Genomic DNA, 17603 nt, shown 5'->3' with positions numbered 1-17603 from the left:
CGGCAGATGAAGTCTGGAAGCATCCATTCTTGCAAGCAAGACACAGTCCATGGCAGCACACATGAGTAAGGGGATGGGGAGGGGTCTGCTCAGCAGTATGCTGGGCCTGTAGCCCAGGAGAGACTAGGGAAGTCATGCTGGACCACGGTGGCCCTGGCCTCGTCACCTCCCCTGTATGACTACCCTGTCCTGCAAGTGGTGTCCCTGCCTGACTCTCTCTCCCCAACAACCTGTCAGAGGAAGCTCCCCAAGGTCCCCAGGACAGAGTTCCAGTTGTCGTTCAAGGCCCTCCATGAGCTGAACTTCACCCGCCTCTGCAGGGCCATCCCCACATTAAACTGCTCCCCACTCCTGAAGCTGCTGTGCCTCCTCTTGCCTCCGCCAGGCTCTTCCCTCTGCCAGGAGTGCTCCCCTGGCTCCTTTCTCCATCTAGTCATCTTCTCTTCATTCAAGAGTCCAACCCAAATATCATCTCCTCCTTTGAGTCGCCCCCAAGTTCTCGAGACAGTTCCTCACACCTCCATTGTGGCTTCCCTAGGATTTAGTCAAACCACGAATAAAATAGGTACATGTTCTCTGATTAAATCCTAACAATACCCCTGCAAGTTTTGGCCCCATTTTACAGATTAAGATACCGAGGTTCAGAGTGGCTGAGTATCTTGTAAAACCCTTTCAGGGCAGAGAAGACACTGGAAGGTCTCTTCCATCTGCCCTAGACCTCCCCACTCTGGGGAAAAGGAGACCTGGCAAGGTGGGGTAGGGCCATGGTGGAGACCCCAGGCCCTGCAGACTGCCTGCTACTAAGACTGGGTGAGGGTTCCAAGAACAAGAAGGCTCCCCATATTCACAGAGGGTTGGATGGCCCCTTGGTCCCCTCTGTAGTCAGCACACAGGGAGGTTCAGACAGGTCCCAAGAGCTGCAGGTGGCTGTGGTGGCCGCACCCTGTCCCTCCCTCCCATCACAGTGGACAGAGCTGGACTGCACCTCAGCGCTGCCTCAGCCGCTCAGCACCACGCACCTGCCTTCCCTGCCATCCCACAGCCTTGTCTCCGGCTTGGGACTTCACCTTCTCCCCCTCTGTGTCTCTTTACAGCCTCAGAGGGACCAACTGTGTTTCTCTGGCTCTGGCTCTGTCTTGGTCTCTCTCAACCTCTGAGTATGTCCCAGGGTTCCCTTCTCAGTCTCAGTCTTTCTCTGTCACATCGTCTCTCCCCTGTGTCTTTGGCACTCTCTCCATCTGTCTCTATCTCTGTGTCTCTTTGTCTCTCTGCCTCTTCTCTCTCTCTCTCTCTCTCGCTGTTTTTCTCCCTTTCCATCTCTCTGTGTCTACTGTCTGTCTTTCTATCTCTCGGCCCCGTCTGTCTCTCTCTGCCTCTGTATCTTTGTCACTGTCCCTTTCTGTCTCCCAGTCTCTGTCACTCTCTCTCCCCCTCCCCGCCCCCATCTGTGCCACTCTCTTTCTGAGTCTGTGTGTCTCTCTCAGTCTCTGAATCTAGGGAGAACAGTGTCTCCTCCACAGCATCCCCATCCCTGGCCCAACAGCAGGCCTGGCTCCTAAACATTCTCCCATGTAGGGGCGGGGGACCCCGGGCATCATTCCAGGGCCCTCTCCATCTGGGTGGCAGTGCTGACAGGTGAGATAAGGATCAGACTTTGCTCTGTCCGGACCTGAGCAAGGGGCACAGACAGGCTATGCGGGGGCGTCTGGGTGCCTGCAAATGTTTGCATGTGCGCACGTCTGGGTTTGTGTGCGGGTCTCCCTGTGTGGGGTGGTCTGGGTGTCTGTCTGGGTACATGTGTGAGCATCTGGGCCTGTTTAAATCTGTCTGCGAGCATCTGTGTATGTGTGTCTTTGTGTGGGTGCTGAGTGTGAGCACCCTAGCCTGTGGGTCTATCCATCCACGAGGCCTCAGGAATGTGCATGTGTGTGTGTTTGTGGGCACGTGTACGAGTCCCTGGAAGCAACTGGAGATGTGGTGTGTCTGTGTGTCTGTCCATGGGCCAGGCCTCTGCTCGTATTCACTCACGTAATCGTCAATGAGGTCTGGATTCCATTACCCTGTTTGACAGAAGGAGAGTTGAGGTTCTTCACCCCCTTGCTAGAATGTGTGACTGTGGATGTATGTGTCTGCTTGAGGCTGAGAGCCCAAGGTCTGGTGGCAGACAGATCTGGTTCAAACCTTGGCATCCCCACCACTAGCCGCGTGGCCCCAGGCAGGTTGTCTAATCTCACTAAGTCTCCTGAATTCATTCAGCAAAAATTTATTAATCAGAAACAGATAAAACTAATCTATGGTGCTAGAAGGCAGAAGAAGAGCTACCTTGGGAGGAGTTTACAGAGAGGGGGACCAAGAAAGCTTTCTGGATGCTGAAAATGTCCTATATCTTGATTTGGGTGGTAGTTACAAGAGTGCACTCTTAGAAAAACAATCAAACTGCTCATTTGAGATGTCTGGACCTTATACATCGATACAAAAGTTTACGAAACATTTATTGGGCTTCTACTATTTGCCATTAAATAGCAATAACGATAGTCTTGTGTGTGTGTGTGTGTACATGTGTGTGTGTGTGGTTTTTGTTTTGTCTTTTAACATTTCAGAAAGTCAGTCAGTCCTGGCTTTGAGCACTCTCAGCCCATTCCTGCCACACCCTCTCCCTTCACCCTGTCCCAACCATGACAGCAGAGGAAGGAAGGGACAGAGACCCCAGGCTGGGGCTGGATGGTTCCCCTGCCCAATCTTGCCTATTTTCTCCCCAAGATGGCCATGACTTTCTCTCTGGATTTTCAAATTGGGGTGCCTCTGGGGGGCATTTTGGTGGGTAACTGCTGGCATCCAAGGAAGCTTGCAGCAGAGTGCTCTGCAGCAGGGCTCAGAGTGAGAAATGAGGGGGGTAAGATGTCCAGTGGCCAGATGCCACACCTGCTTGGTGCATTCAGCGATAACAGGCAACACCCGGATACACACATTCCTGCTCTCCACCTGCAAAGTCCTCCCATGTCATCTGTCATTCAAGAAATGCTTTGAGCCCCTACTGTATTCCAGGCCCTCTGCTGGGCCCTTTAACATGCCTTACTTTTCCCTCACTACAACTGTCACTCATGGATCATTATCTTCATCTCACAGGGCAGGAAACTGAGGCCCAAGTGGTGAAATGTCTTCCCTCAGCTCACACTGATCAACAGTAGGAATTCCAACCTCATTCTGCCTGGCTCTAAACCTCCATCCCCCCTGAGTGTGTCTTCTCTAGGTGTCTGAGCTTCCCTGAAGCTTTCATAAAGGATCTAAATACATTTGCTTTTGCCTTCTTGGGAGATTTTAAATTTCTGTGTCATTAGGAAAACTGGAGCTTAAGCTGCGCTTTGGTGAGTGTTCACTCCCCATAGGGAAAAGCTGCAGGTTTTTCAGAAGGCCTCCCTCCTTGCCCAACCAACACACACTTTCCAGCCCAGATGTGAGGGCCTTTGACCTCTGTTGCAAGAATCCAGCAGGGCATGCTCATCACATATTTGAAAGAAAAAACGGAATGAATGGTACTTTGCTTACATATACACTTGAGCACATATCATACCGTGTAAAATTATCTGGTCTGTCTCCACTCCGAATTCCCAACGGCAGGGACCGTATCTCTCTCTCTGGACCACAGCAGCCAGTCCAAAGCCTGGCACAGAAGAAGGGACCCCGTGAATATGTGATAAATAAGTGAAGACCCTGGGCTTCAGTAAAACTCAAGTCATGTGAGTTTCACACCCAACCGAACAATGGCACCAAATAGTTTCGATAAGTGGGTTTATTACTGGTTAGATTTTACAAATTCTGATATTCGAACAGACTTCCACCTTAAAATTCTAAAACAACAAAGCGACCGCTGGAGGGGGTTTGATCTTTCCTCTTTTTTTTTTTTTTTTTTCCTTTTTTTTCTTTTTAGGACTATTCAAAGTAACAAACTTTTTTTTTTTTGTTTTTTGTTTTTTACATTTTTGCTCTGGTCATAAATATACAGAGAGAAAAAGAGGGAGAGAAAAATGAACAAGTCATCCAAAGTATGGAGATAAAACAGTATTCCTAAGGCACGTGGCAGTCTTTGAAAATACAGAAGCTCTAGCCAACTTAAATTATCTGTTGTTTTTCCTCGCTCAGTCCACAAAACTGTACAGTGACACAAATGTTGTGTTGCAGATAGATCTTCCAAGTAATTCCTCAGTCCACACCGCTGTGTTAGCTGGACGCACAATTATCTCTTTCCTCTGCTTCCAGGCGAGATCCTAAAATGTGGTTAGTTAGTTGCTCAAAGCCTCTATTTTAAAATACACTTGGAATTCAACTAAAGATAATTTCTTTTTTAAAGAAATTGTGGGGCGGAGGGGGGGGGCCACGAGTCATTAGAAAAGGTTGGTAAGAGTCGTTTGTGAGGGGCTGTGAGGCTCGTGGCCCTCCAGGTTGCCAGGCACAGAAGTTAAGACGGACGTCACAGTTGGCAGGGTGGGGCTGGTCAAGTCTGTGAGGGTCGTGGGCGTGCTGGAGGGGCTGAGCGAGGCGTTGGACAGCTCCGAGGCCGGCCCCGACGGCGTCCCCGTCTGCAGCGCCGCGTCGGCCGACTTGTCCACGCCCGTGTTTTCCTGCCGTAAGAGGTTGCGCCTGAACTTGGCCCGGGCGTTCTGAAACCAGACCTGCGTGGGGACGACAGGGAGGGGCCGGTTAGGGGAACGTGGACAAGGACTCAAGAACAGCAGAGCGTCGCCCAGACTGTTGAACTCACAGGTCTCCTGTTTCCGTAAGATGCTAGTCTGTGTTTTGCTCAGGAGGGGTCCCAAAAGTCAGGCTGGCAATATTTTGTTCTTAATAAAATAAAATTAAAATTTCATCTTGTCTAATGGGCTATGGCTGGGTGTCTCTTACTGTCAGGAGGTTCCAGAGCTGAGCAGCACTCTCCAGGATCCTAGCCACCAGTCACATGCTACTGAGCATGTGAAATGTCACTAGCCCAGATGGGGCTAGTCTGTAGGTGAAAACACACAATAGATTTGAAGACTTGGTAATATGGATAAAACAAGGTAGCATATCTGAATAATAATTTTTATATTGGTTACATGTCAAAATGATAATGTTTAGGATATATTGGGTTAAAAATATCTTATTAAGGGCCGGCCCGGTGGCACACTGGAGAGGGCGGCGCTCCTGCCGAGGGTTCTGTATTGGGTTAAAAATATCTTATTAAGGGCCGGCCCGGTGGCACACTGGAGAGGGCGGCGCTCCCGCCGAGGGTTCTGTTCCCACATACAGACCGGTTCCCGCTCACTGGCTGAGCGAGGTGTGGGCGCAACACCAAGGGTTGCGATCCCGTTACCGGTCAGTAAAAAAGACAAAAAGGAAAAAAATATATATCTTATTAAAATTAATTTAACCAGTTTCTTTTTACTTCAATGTGGCTTCCAGAAAAGTTAAAATTTAAAATTACACATGTGGCTCATGTTGCATTTCTATGGGACACACCAAATGCACACACCAGACAAATCTTTTTTTTTTTTTTTTTTGCATCTGGCTGGTACAGGGATCCAAACCCTTGACACTGGTATTATCAACATCACGATCTAACCAACTGAGCTAACCAGCCCTAACCAGACAAATCTTGATCATTTTTCATAATGGTTGTTTGAAAGAGTTTTTTTTGGCAGTTGCCTTTAAGCAGACAATAGATCCCAGAAGTTCTTGTTGGTACAATTTTAAGTGTTTCACAGTCAGCAAGTCTGGGAAATACTAGAACGGTATAAAGAACACATAGGTATCGGTTAATAATAATGAGTTATCAAGAGGAAGAAAAAAGACACTGATCCTGCTCCCCACCATCAGTTGGAAAAGCTACCCAATATCATGGGCCATGGGTCTTGGGTCTCAGGGTAGAGGTGGGCAGAGGGGGACAGCTGTTAGGTTAAAGTCAGGCCAAGGAGGTTGTGACATGCAGGTTCCCTCTCCCAACTCGTCACATCCCCATATCCGTTTATGAGGGAGGTGGGTGGGGCGCTTGGTGTGAAAAGGACACCAAGGAGAGAGAACATGGGTTCATTTTGTCTTCGCTTGGGCACAGACACCCACCACGTCCACACTCATACATTCGCACACATGCCTGTACATCCATGAACACATACATAGAAACTCATCTACGCAGCCGCCCCCCCAAGAACACCCACCCGCCTAACTGCACAAGCACAGAGACCTGCCATCCCCGGCGGTACATGCAGTACTCTGGGAGAGATCTCAGAAATCCAGGCCACTGGGCGGGGGGAGGGGGAGAGGTTGTACCTCCCAAAGAAAAAAAGCCCCAAAGGCAGGGCCCCTGCATTTCCCTTCGCGTGAGGAAAACACCCGCCAGAAGCCTCCCCATAAAACAAAAAGCCTTGAGGAATTCTACAGATTCTGGGGTGTCCAGCTGTGTGTTTCCAGATGTGCCTGCATCTGTATGTCTTCTCAGTGTCTCAGGCAGGGGTGGGAAGAGCCGACCCGGCTCCACGCCCCCTTCGGGACCACCCCTGCTGCAGTGGCCTGTGGCCTCAAACCCCCCTTTCTGGTGGCCCAACACAATTTGGGCTCAATTAAAAGCATATCCACCAGAGTCTTGGAGTAAGGAGGGAGATAGAGATGCTGTGAAGTGGGGAAACAAAGCTCTCTCCCCAGCACGCCGGATCTTCCATGGAAGAAAACACAATTTCCCTGGCTCTCTGCCCAAAGGAAGCCCACCGCTCCTTTTGGGGGCTTGTAAATAAACGCAGTGCTTCCAAGACCACCTTCCTCAACATGCTCTTCTTGTGGTAGGGAGGTCCTTTCCCGCCCAGCCTGCAGAAATCTGCAGGGGCAAGGCTGTGTTCATCTGGCCCAGAGAGTGGCCGATGGAGAAAGCCCCCAGAGGCCCTCAGAGAGAGGAAGTGACTTCCCCAAAGTCACATGCAGGTGGAGGATGAGAAGGCCAGAGGCTTGGTGCTACCGCCTTGCCACTGTCCTGGCCCATCTGCGTGTGACCCTGAGAGAGCGCCTGTGTGTCTAGCTCTCAGAGCAGGAGCTAGAGCAGGGGGTGGTGTGTTGCTCATACATCCGGGGCTCCAAGACCTCGGGAAGGGCTGGAACCGGTTAGCTGCTGGCTGTTTGCTATTTCTCAGGCGTTGCCCCTAACAGTGTGTTTGTAAACAATGACAGCATCTTCCACAACTGCTTCTCTGCTTTACTGGATCTGAAGGGCTGGGAATCTGGTGGACGAAAAGTCAGCAACTCAGCTGCTCCAGGGTTTTGTACTGTGCTTGGTTTTCACCTTACGGCAGGGCTTCACCAGAATTTTCTCCCAGGTATTTCAAAAAGTCCCCTTGTGAGAGGTTGTTGAGGGCAGGGACCCTGTCTAAGTCATCTTCATGTCATTGGGAACATGGCAGAGACTGGCAAAGATTAAGAATCGGTCATATGTGTTAACAGTAACAGCTAACATGATATTGCTCTGACCATGTGCCAGGCACCATGCCACCTTCTCAGATGCACCATCACAGGTTATCCCCATTATAAACCAACTAGGTGACTTCTCTTATCCCTATTTTATAGATTTAAAAAGCAGAGAGGCTCAGAGAGGTAAAGTCACTTTCCAAAGGATACACAGAGACCAAACTGAGGTTGGAATCCAGGATTGCTTGCCATAAAAAGTCCATGCTGTCCCTACCACATGATCCTGAGTGAGCCAGCAAGTGAATGAATGAACAAATGAACGAACAGAGAAACCACTATGGTGCAGTGGAAAGAGCACTGGATGTAGCTTCCAGTCTTGGTTCTGTCACTGACTAGCCAAGTGACATTTGGCTAGTCCCTTACCTCTGGGTCTGCCTCAGTTTCCACACTGGTACAAGAGGATCGAACCATACCACGTGATCTCTATAGCCTCTTGGGGTTTTGACGGCTGGGATTCTAGGACAGGCACAAGCAACTACAGGTGATCTGCTCCACCCACCACCCATCTTCTTAAACTGACAGCCCTCTCTCTTCATCTGCCTCCAGCTCTGTTCTGTAGTTGTGTGTTTGGGACAAGGCCAAGTTCAGGCACAGAATCATCAGGACACAACTAAGGCCAGGAGTGCCTCAGCCTGGTGCATAGTGGATCCCCAACAAGTCCTGGGTGGATAAAGAAGCCCACATAGCTACTTGCCCCCTCCCCAGGCACCAACTGGCCCTACAAGCTGTGTTCTGCCTCACAAACTTCCTTCCCCAGAATCCTTTCTACGAGAAGGCCAGGAGGACCAGTGGAAAACCCACTTTGCCCCAGCAAATCCCTTCCAGGGACACTAAGGAAACCAGTCAAAAGATGAAAGCTTCATGCCCCATGATGTCCACCATGGCATTTTTTATAACGTCAAACTAATGGTGCATCCAGTGACCAATGAGATGGGGCAAGTGGAAGTCATGACACAGCCACTCCACAAAGCCACAGGGGAAATGTCTTGTGATGACTGCTATGTAAGAAAGCAAAATAAAAAACTTCATAAAGAAAATAATAATGATGAATACCACTCACTAAGTGCCAGGCATTGTCTAAGCAATTTTACACATTAACTCATTTAGTGTTTATAATAACACTAGAAGTAGGCACTAACATTATGGCCAGCTGACAGGTGAGGAGACTGAGGCACAGCCAGAAAGAGGTGGAACTGAGAAATGAATCCCAGCAGGCTGGGTCCGTGACCTTAACCACTACTTAACCTCTAAACTATACACTTGAATTACTGGGGTCCTGTGATCTAATATGGGTAATATTTTTTCTATTTTTCTAGCCTGTATGGTAGTTATATTATTTTATAAACTTTTTAAAAAGTCTTATTTAAAGAACCAAAAAAAAAAAATAAGCACTTAACTGGAAATCAGGAACCGTTGGTTCTAGCCCCAGGCCTGAAACTACTTTGCTGTGGGATCTTGGGTGAGTCACTCCATCTCTCTGGGCCTCAGTTTCCTCTCCTCTAAAATGAGAAATTCGGGCCAAATCATTTATGAAACTCCATCTGGCTTAGACCATCCATGACTGGATTCAACACTCACTACAGTCCTGTGCAAATGAAAGGCAGGACAATGACCATTTTATAGGTGGGGAAACTGAGGCTCAAAGAAATAAACTGGCTGGCCCTAGTTTAAACCTCACCTCTTCCTCTGGGAAGCCTTCCCTGACTACCTCCTTCACCAGGTCATAAATGTGATATAAGCTCTCACTGCATCCCTGTATTTTTCCTTCCTAGCACTTCTTCAATTTTGTTTTTTTAAAAGAGTTAAATAAGAGTTCTGCGGCCAAATAAAATTTGGGAAATGTTAGATTAGACAAAGTTGAGTCTCTTCAAGATTTCCCAACGCCTGTATTAATACTCTGATCTCCGGCCGGCCCGGTGGCACACTCGGTAGAGTGCGGCGCTTGGGAGCGCAGCAGCGCTCCTGCCAAGGGTTCGGATCCCATATAGAGACCAGTCCGCTCACTGGTTGAGTGCAGTGCGGGCACGACATGGAGGGTTGCGATCCCGTTACCGGTCACGAAAAAAGACAAAAAGGAAAAAAAAAAACTCTGATCTCAAAGAAAAAGACATAATCTTTAGCACTTCCCAAACTTATCTGAACATGGAATCATTTAAAATATTTTTTATTAGACATTTTGAACATACAGAAAAAGAGATTAATCTTATCATCATTTTAATTGTTTATACAACACCTTATCACACATCCCCTTTAGACTGTGTGTTCCAGAAGGGACCTGTTCATGGTCTTGGTCACTGCTGAATCCCCAGTGGCTCATGCCCCACCCAGCACATGGCAGAAGGTTAGTATACATGTCGAGTGAGTGAGTGAAGAAAGGAAAGCTAGAGTTCTCAGCTCCTGAGTTCTCATGCAGGTTAATGACAGTTAACTAGTCATCTGAAGAATGTTTTTCAACTGCTGGTGGTTAAAATGTATTTTCTTTCAAGGTCACACCAGAAAACCCTTCACTCATCCAAATCAATCAGTCCATCATGACCCTCCCCAAGTCCAGAGCATCTTAATATTCTACCATCCTGGCCGTACCCCAGAAAGGAAGGGGCAACTCAGAAAGGCATCTACGTGCTGAGGAATGGTCTCCACACATTTGTGAGGCTTGATGTCTTAATAGACCTCTGTCCAAGAGGCCACCTTGTCTCCCAGACACTTTGCCCACTGATGAAGAGTATTGTGGTTGTCATGCTGCTGCTTAAGACAAACCTGAGCACTTTTTATGGGATGAGAGCATTACTACAGGTTTCTGCGTTCCTACCAAGACATTGCACCTATGACCCACTCCTTCCCTTCTTGCTCAGCTGTACCGCTGCATTCTGCAGCTAGATCCAAGCGGGGGAAAAACCATAATCCCTATGCTGTGCGATACTGGAAAGAGCTTTAGAATCAGACCAATCTGGGCTTGACTCCTGGCTTTATCACTTATTAACTGTGAAACTTGGGGCAAGTGTCCTAGACTCTCTGAACCTCAGTTTCCTCATCTCCAAAATGAAGATAGTTAAATTTTTTAAATGCCTGAAGAAAAGGTTGATAGACTGAACCCTGCTGTGTAAATGTGTGCATGAGATTAGCATACATGGAGTCCCTAACATACACTTTATAAATTATACTTTATGTCAAATCATTTACTCCTTGAAACCACCCAGTGAAGTAAATATTAACAACATGCCCATTTTACAGCAGAGGCCACTGAGGCTTGGAGAGGTTAAGTCGCTTACTCAGGATCACTCAGCAAGCTAAGTGGGAGGGCTTAGTTTGTACCTTACATCAGCAGACTCCAAATTCTAATAAGTATGCTTCATCCCAGGATGACCACGTTAGTGGTGCTTGTGCATTACAGATTCAGTAATAGCACAGAACAATTCCCATGCGCGCGCACACACGTTAGTGGTGCTTGTGCATTACAGATTCAGTAATAGCACAGAACAATTCCCATGCGCGCGCACACACACACACACACACACACACACCCTACATCATCTACCTCTGAGAACACAGCTCAACCTCAACCCTCTGTCTTCTGTGAGGATGAGGTGGGCATGACTTTGGGGGGGAGAACCTGCAGGAGGCACCCAAGACCTGGCACCATTAAGATGAGCACGTGATAAGAAACTGATGGATACCTATTGTGTACTAGCAGGCACCATGCTGAAGCCTTCTCATTCACTATATCTATCCTCAGGGTAGAAACTATTATTATCCCCATTTCACAGATAAGGAATCAGGTTTAGAGAGGAGAAATTAAAGCACCCAAATCTTACTGCTGGTAAATCAGAGAGGATTAGAACCAGTCAACTATCTTCCAAAGCCACTCCACCAGGTGCCTTGCCCAAAACTGCTTCCATCCCATATCCCCCAGATGTCCCATCAGCAGTCAGGGCATGTGGGGAAAAGGCCCCCCTCCTGAAGCCTGGCTCCTGTTACCTGGAGCAAATCATCTCATCTTACTAATTTTTTAGCTTCTTATCTGTAAAACGGGCAGGAAAATTTTAAGGTAAGGTAGACAAGTGGCTAGAAAAATAATGCTTTGCAAATTGCTGCATAATCAAGAGCAGTTGTGCTGTTAAGGAATATTAAGGATTTGTGCAAGAGATCTGGAGGTCTGGGAAAAGATGTGAACAGTATTATGGTTATGCCATAAAAACCATAAATGATACTCACACTCAGAGACAGGCAGTGTTGGACCGGTTGAGAGGAGAAAGAATAATGTCCATTGATCAGACGACAGGACTGGACTTAGAAGACCCGGCTCTGTGACTTACCAGCAAAGTGTAACTCTGGACAAGTGGGAATCATTTGGGCCTCAATGTTCTCATCCGTACAATGGGGGAGAAGGGATCCTGATGCCCGACAGTGAGGACTCAGTGAACAAATGGATTTCACAGGCATATCAAAGCGCCCAATGCACAGTAGGCACTCAAACATTTGCTGACACACACCATAACTCTCAGTGCTTTTCTCCCTCAACTGGCCCTGCAACCTGGTTTTTCTGGGTCCCCACGGTGGAGAGGGCAGGCAGGTGTGAGCAGCCCTGGGTTAGTATCCTACAGGAGGAGGGGACAGGGCAAGCATTCACCCAGGGCCCTCAGGTGAACCTTTCCTCACACAAAGGGTGATTGGCCCCTCCCGTGGGCTCCCACGGTACTCCCTCCCAACTGATCATACTAGGGGAAACTACATAACTCTTTCTTTACACTAAAGGGTGAATTTCTTCAGTGCCAGGACCATGGTTTATTCATCTCTGTGTCCCCAAGAGCTGGTGCCAATAGATATTTAGTCACATGAAAGAATGAGATAACTATGCTGGAAATCTCATTTGCCCCTAAGCCGGGTAACCAAGCCTCCCACCACCTCATCAAGGACAGCAGAGACCGGCTCCTCGCTCACATTCAGACACAACTATGGGTACTTACTCTTTATGTTTCCTTTAATCTGGATAACTGGGAGAGGTATGTGCCCTAATGGTGCCCTTTTTACAGATGAAGCTATTGCTCAGAGAGGGTAACCCATTTGTCCAAGACACACAGCCAGTTAACCCGACCCAGGTCTTCCTGAACCCTATTCTGCCTGACTCCAAATCCCTGCTCATGTCCCTGCCGGCTCCCCAGCATTAATTCACAAATCCATGTGCCTCGCTCCCCCAACACTCCGTAGGGTATCTGCATAGCAGGAGGGACGACATATGCTACTAACCAGAAAAAAGACCGCAACCCTGACTCCTCAGTCCAGGGCTGAGGAAGGGATGGGGCGCCAAGGAGAGTCCCCGACCTAACCCCAAGAAGATGAAGATAAAGTCCAAAGGAAACTGGCCAGGGGCGCGGCAACTTGCGCCACCCCGTCGCAAGCTCAGGCCAGCGGGAGTAGAAGCTGCAGGCAGAACGACCCAAGCGGCAGGGGCGGGCCCAGAGACGCGCATCGGCACCCCATTGGCTGGCCCTCCCCTCCCTCGGTCACGTCAGCTCGTCTGTCCTCCTGGGCCCGGTGCTGCCGCCCCCATGAGCAGGGCTAGCCAGCAGGGGCCAAGATGGCCTGGGGGCCCGTACACGCCGCGTCACAGCCCCAACCTGCCACCGCCAACACCACATACTCTCAAGAACTTTCTTAGTGTGGCTGCGCACCCCGCCGTATCTGTCACCATCACCCCTTTGATATCACCTTCCAGCCCTGGCGCTGGAGCATGTCAAACTGGCTTAGGCTCAAATCTCAGCACTTCTCCTGTTGTGAGACTGTGGTCAGGTCACTTCATCTCTCGGTTTTCTTACCTAAAGATGTGCATCTCTATAACCCCACATCCTGAAGAATAAATTCGCTAAACTTCCTAAAAAGGGAGATATTCTCCTGCCTTGTACAAATGCGGACACAAGGTCTAGCAACCAGAATCATCGTTCATACTAGGTAATTAATATCAGCTAATCACTCTAGTTAATGTTTACCATCCACTCAGCAGTTAAGTGCCAGGCACTGCACTAGACACATCATCATCTCAAGGGCTCCTCCAGTAACCCTGTGGCATCGAAATTTCCTGTATCCATTTCACATGTGAGAAACTGAGGCCCGAAAGAGTTAAGTGACTTCCCCAGGTCCACGAGATGAGTAAGAGGTGGAGCTGAAGATTTGAGAATTGTTGGTCCAAGGCTCTGCACCAGTTTGGGTCATGCAGAAGCCTGGGACCTGCCCAGACTAGAGTTCTTAACATCTATGGGGTTATGGGAATCTGGTGAAAGTTCTGGATCCTCTCTATCAAGAAAGCACCCTCACACACAGTGAAACTCTGCTCAGTTTCACAGGCACCCAGCCACTTCCCCAATGCCCTATGGGCAGTCCTGACCAGGTGAGCCTCTGCCTTGCCCATCCAGGGGATCTGCCTACACACATACACCTACCGCCAAATCTTGCTTCTGGAAGAATCTGGGAGACAGCAAAACGAGACAGAAATAAATCTAGAGAGACACCAGAAGAAAGAAAGAGAGAGAGAGAAAGAGAGAAGATAAACTGGAGAGTTAGCGAGGCACAGGAGCTCACACAGTAGCCTTGGATGGATGCCCTGGGACGAGGGGAAAGAAAGCCCTGTGAATCTAGCTGAAATATTTGAACCTTTTGCAACATGAACATATTTGAGTGTCACATGAATAATAAATAGTGACTAAGAATTGTTTACAAGAAAGAAGGGACCTAGTATGGAGACAGGGGACAGAGAGAGACACACTCACACACACAAGCAGGAAAACTGAGAAGCGAAAACTGAAAGAGAGACGGTGTAAAGTTAGGAAAAGGATTGAAATCCGGACAGAGACAGAAGAGATGGAGAAAGAGAAAGAGAAACAAAAAGAAAAGCAGACGTAGGGCTGAAGGTCCTTCCAAGGCCCACGGTGTGGGATTCCACCCCAGGTCCTGGCGGCTGCTGATACCCGCCCCCCATCCCCAGCCCGGGCTGACCTGGAGGACCCGCTTGGTGAGGCCCGTCTTTTGCGCGAGCTGCTTCAAGTCCTTGGCGTCGGGGTTGTGGTTAATGGCAAAGTAAGACTTCATGGTCCGAAGCTGGTGGTGCTTGAAGGAGGTGCGCATGCGCTTCGTCTTCTGGCTGCTGGGGTACGGCTGGTCTCGGTCCAGGTGCTCTGCATCATTCTCGTTGCAGCTCAACGCTGGGGAGGGGACGCAGAGCAGCAGGTGAACTTCCTGACCCTCCCCGTCCCTCTCATTCCAAGTCTACACCCGCCCCACCTGCGCCAAATGTTTCCACGCTTGTTTGTGCACCATGCTGAGAGGGAGGTATTATCTCCATTTTATAAATGGAGAAACTGAGGATCGGAAGAGAGAGCCACCTGCCTAGGATCACTCAGCTGGGAAGTGCAGGATTCAGTCCCAGCTCTGGGAAAATCCAAAAACCATTCTGAGTCATCATATTACAACAATAATAACAGCAACAGCTACAACTTGTTAATGTCTTATTGGACTCCAGATGATGGGCTAAAGGGCTTTCATGCACGAACTCACTGGGTCCCTAGAACAACCCTATAAGCCAGGTATATTTCTCCCTTTTCACAGATGTTGAAACAGAGGCTCAGAAAGGAAAGTCACTTGACTGCAGCCACAGCAGCACATGGTCTCTGGGCCCACACTCTTCCTGTTTCCCACGGCCCTCTCTAGGGAGGAGCGGCTGTCTCCAGTGTCCCCCTACGGTGTTTGGGACTGGCACCTAGAAGTCGCTTACTGACAGACTCAGTCATTTCACCCTCATCAGTTCCCACACCCAAAGTAATGAATGATCCCTAGGCCTCAGGCACTGGGTCGAAGGTCAGAAATTGCATTTTGTAGTCTAAACCACACCACTGCCCTGTGAGATGGTTGTTTCCCAGTTTTACAAATGGAGCACATGGTAGTTAAGCGATCTGCAGGAGTCTCATAGAAAGTGCAGTTCTACTGGGAAGGGAAGGAAGTGGAAGGAAAAAATTAACATGTATTAGACACCTATGGCTTTACGTATATCATTGTACCATCACTACTACTATTCCCATTTTAGAGATGAGGAAACTAACTCTAAGGGAAATGAAGCCACTTGCACATGGCTGAGCCTAGATTCAACACTGGAGTCCTCCCTCTTTCCTTGCACTACAAAGGGAGGCAAAATGAAGCATGACTCTTTATGGAGCCTGTCCCCATCCAGAATGGACCTCACTGGGCCTGGCTGCCAATGCGAGATAGCAGTGGGGGTGGAAAGTATAGGTGGAATCCTGGGGCCTCAGAAAGTTGCTTAGCTCACCTGGCAGCTGATGGGGACACACAGGATAATTCCCAAGATCCCCTTGTAACGTCCCGAGCCTCCCCACACTTCTGGTCTTGCTTTGAAAAAAGCCTCATGTGAGGTTCAAATTCAGTCCCCTTAAAATGGGGAACTGGGAAAATATCTTGGGCCCTATCGCATGCCCATAATAGAGTTGCCAGATTTAACAAATAAAAAATACAGGTTGTGCAGTTGAATTTGAATTTCAGATAAACAATGAATAATTTTTAGTATAAATATGCCCCAAATAGTGCATGAGACATACCTATACTAAGATTTATTCATTGTTTACCTAAAATTCAAAATACCGCATAGGATACATCTATACTAAAAATTTATTCGTCATTCACCCAAACTTTGAATTTAACTGGGTGTCCTGCATCTTATCTGGCAACACTACTTTTGCTCTCCTGGTGACCTGCCTCCCCCTGCCCACGTGGGGAATAGACCTTTGCAGAAAGAATTTGCAAAATACTGGTCTTGCCCCTAACCTTGGAGCTGACAGCTAGGAACTATACCTAAGGGCCCCTTTCCACTTGCATCCAGGCACCCAGGTTCCCCTGTCGGCTGGGTTCCCAGGGAGAACACACAGTGAAGAATTGGGGGTCCAACAATTTAAAGGGGATCAGAAAATGACCCTCGACCTGATGGACAGGAACTGTACTGAACTGGCTGAGGGGAGCGATCCTCATCTTTCCCTCAGTCTCCAGCTCCATGGGGGTGGGGCAGGCCTCCCCACAGGGGATCTCTGGGCCCATCCCTCTGCCGAGCCCCCGCCTGGGCCTCACTGCTGTTAATGAGCTCTGTGGGGACCCAGTGCACTGTGGGCCCAGGGGACCTGCCCTGAGAACGGCCTTGGTGGGGGGAGGTGGTGTGGGGGAGAAGACAGAAAGGACAGACAGAAGAGAAAGAGACAGAGGTAGAAAGACAGAATGGAACGAGGGAAAAAGAGGTGGTAGGGAGGGAAGATGGCCAGAGTCAGGGAAAAAGAGAGGAGAAACAGAGGAAAAGAAAGTGATGGAGAAACAGAGAGAGACGGCTACAAAGACAGAAAGAAATAAGGAGAGACACACAGCCGGAGGGGAAAGCGAGCCCTGGAAACAGGGGGAATGTGTGGTGGAGGGTCCGGGTGACCCAGCTGAACCCCAGGGCTCCAGGAGGCCGGGTCCCTGGGATCGGGAGGCCCTTTCTGAAGCTGTTGCTGGCCGGGGAGTGGAAAAAAGGAGAAAGGAGAGAATAGGACGGGAGGGAAGGGAAGGGAAGAAGCCGGCTCAAGGTAGCCAGGCCGAGGCGGCCATCGGCGGGGGCAGGGTCTGCGCTGGGGGAGGGGCGGCCGTGGGGCCCAGGTTTGGCCGGCGCCCCGGATCCCCTCACTCCCGCCTCCAGTGCCCGGGGCCGGGTCGAGATTCCCCAGGGTCGGATCTGGGGAGGAGCGAGGGGCCGAAGGGAGGGGGAGGACCGAGCTTTCTCTCTCCCTTTTTTTTTTTTTTTCCTCTCAATTAGGCCGATTCAATGGAGCTAAAGAGCTCGTAAAATCATGAATAATTTACTCGTGATCTGTTATTAACCCATCGGGTTTCGAGCTCTTGTCGCTGGGACTGAACCTGTAATCAAATCTGACTTCGCCTCATTTTACTAAAGACGAGATTGTAGGTTCAATTGTCTAAATAATGGATTGGAATCAAATCAGTAATTACGCCGCCAGGCACACACACACAAAACGCTGGGGCTGGGGGAGGCCCGGGCGTCCGGCCGGTCCGCGCGGGACGCCCGCGGCCGTGGAGCGCCA

At 49.2% G+C, this 17603-nt stretch overlaps 1 protein-coding gene across 1 annotated transcript in view; it reads right to left on the bottom strand.

Annotated features, from left to right (window-relative positions):
* Positions 1-3772: 3772 nt before the first annotated feature.
* The window catches only part of LOC103610671 (LIM/homeobox protein Lhx2), an 18713-nt gene continuing 4882 nt past the window's right edge, over positions 3773-17603 (bottom strand). The window contains exons 3-4 of the mRNA XM_008594785.1: positions 14470-14675; positions 3773-4670 (exon numbers count right to left, since the gene is read on the bottom strand). Coding sequence (XP_008593007.1) covers positions 4383-4670; positions 14470-14675 — 494 coding nt within the window. The 3' untranslated portion in view covers positions 3773-4382. The remainder of the gene's footprint in view (positions 4671-14469; positions 14676-17603) is intronic.

The sequence above is a fragment of the Galeopterus variegatus genome, unplaced genomic scaffold, assembly GCF_000696425.1.
Source record: "Galeopterus variegatus unplaced genomic scaffold, G_variegatus-3.0.2 Scaffold11553, whole genome shotgun sequence".
Classification (NCBI taxonomy): domain Eukaryota; kingdom Metazoa; phylum Chordata; class Mammalia; order Dermoptera; family Cynocephalidae; genus Galeopterus; species Galeopterus variegatus.
The sequence above is the reverse complement of the archived record's forward strand: the minus strand, read 5'-3'. Positions and strand labels throughout refer to the sequence as shown.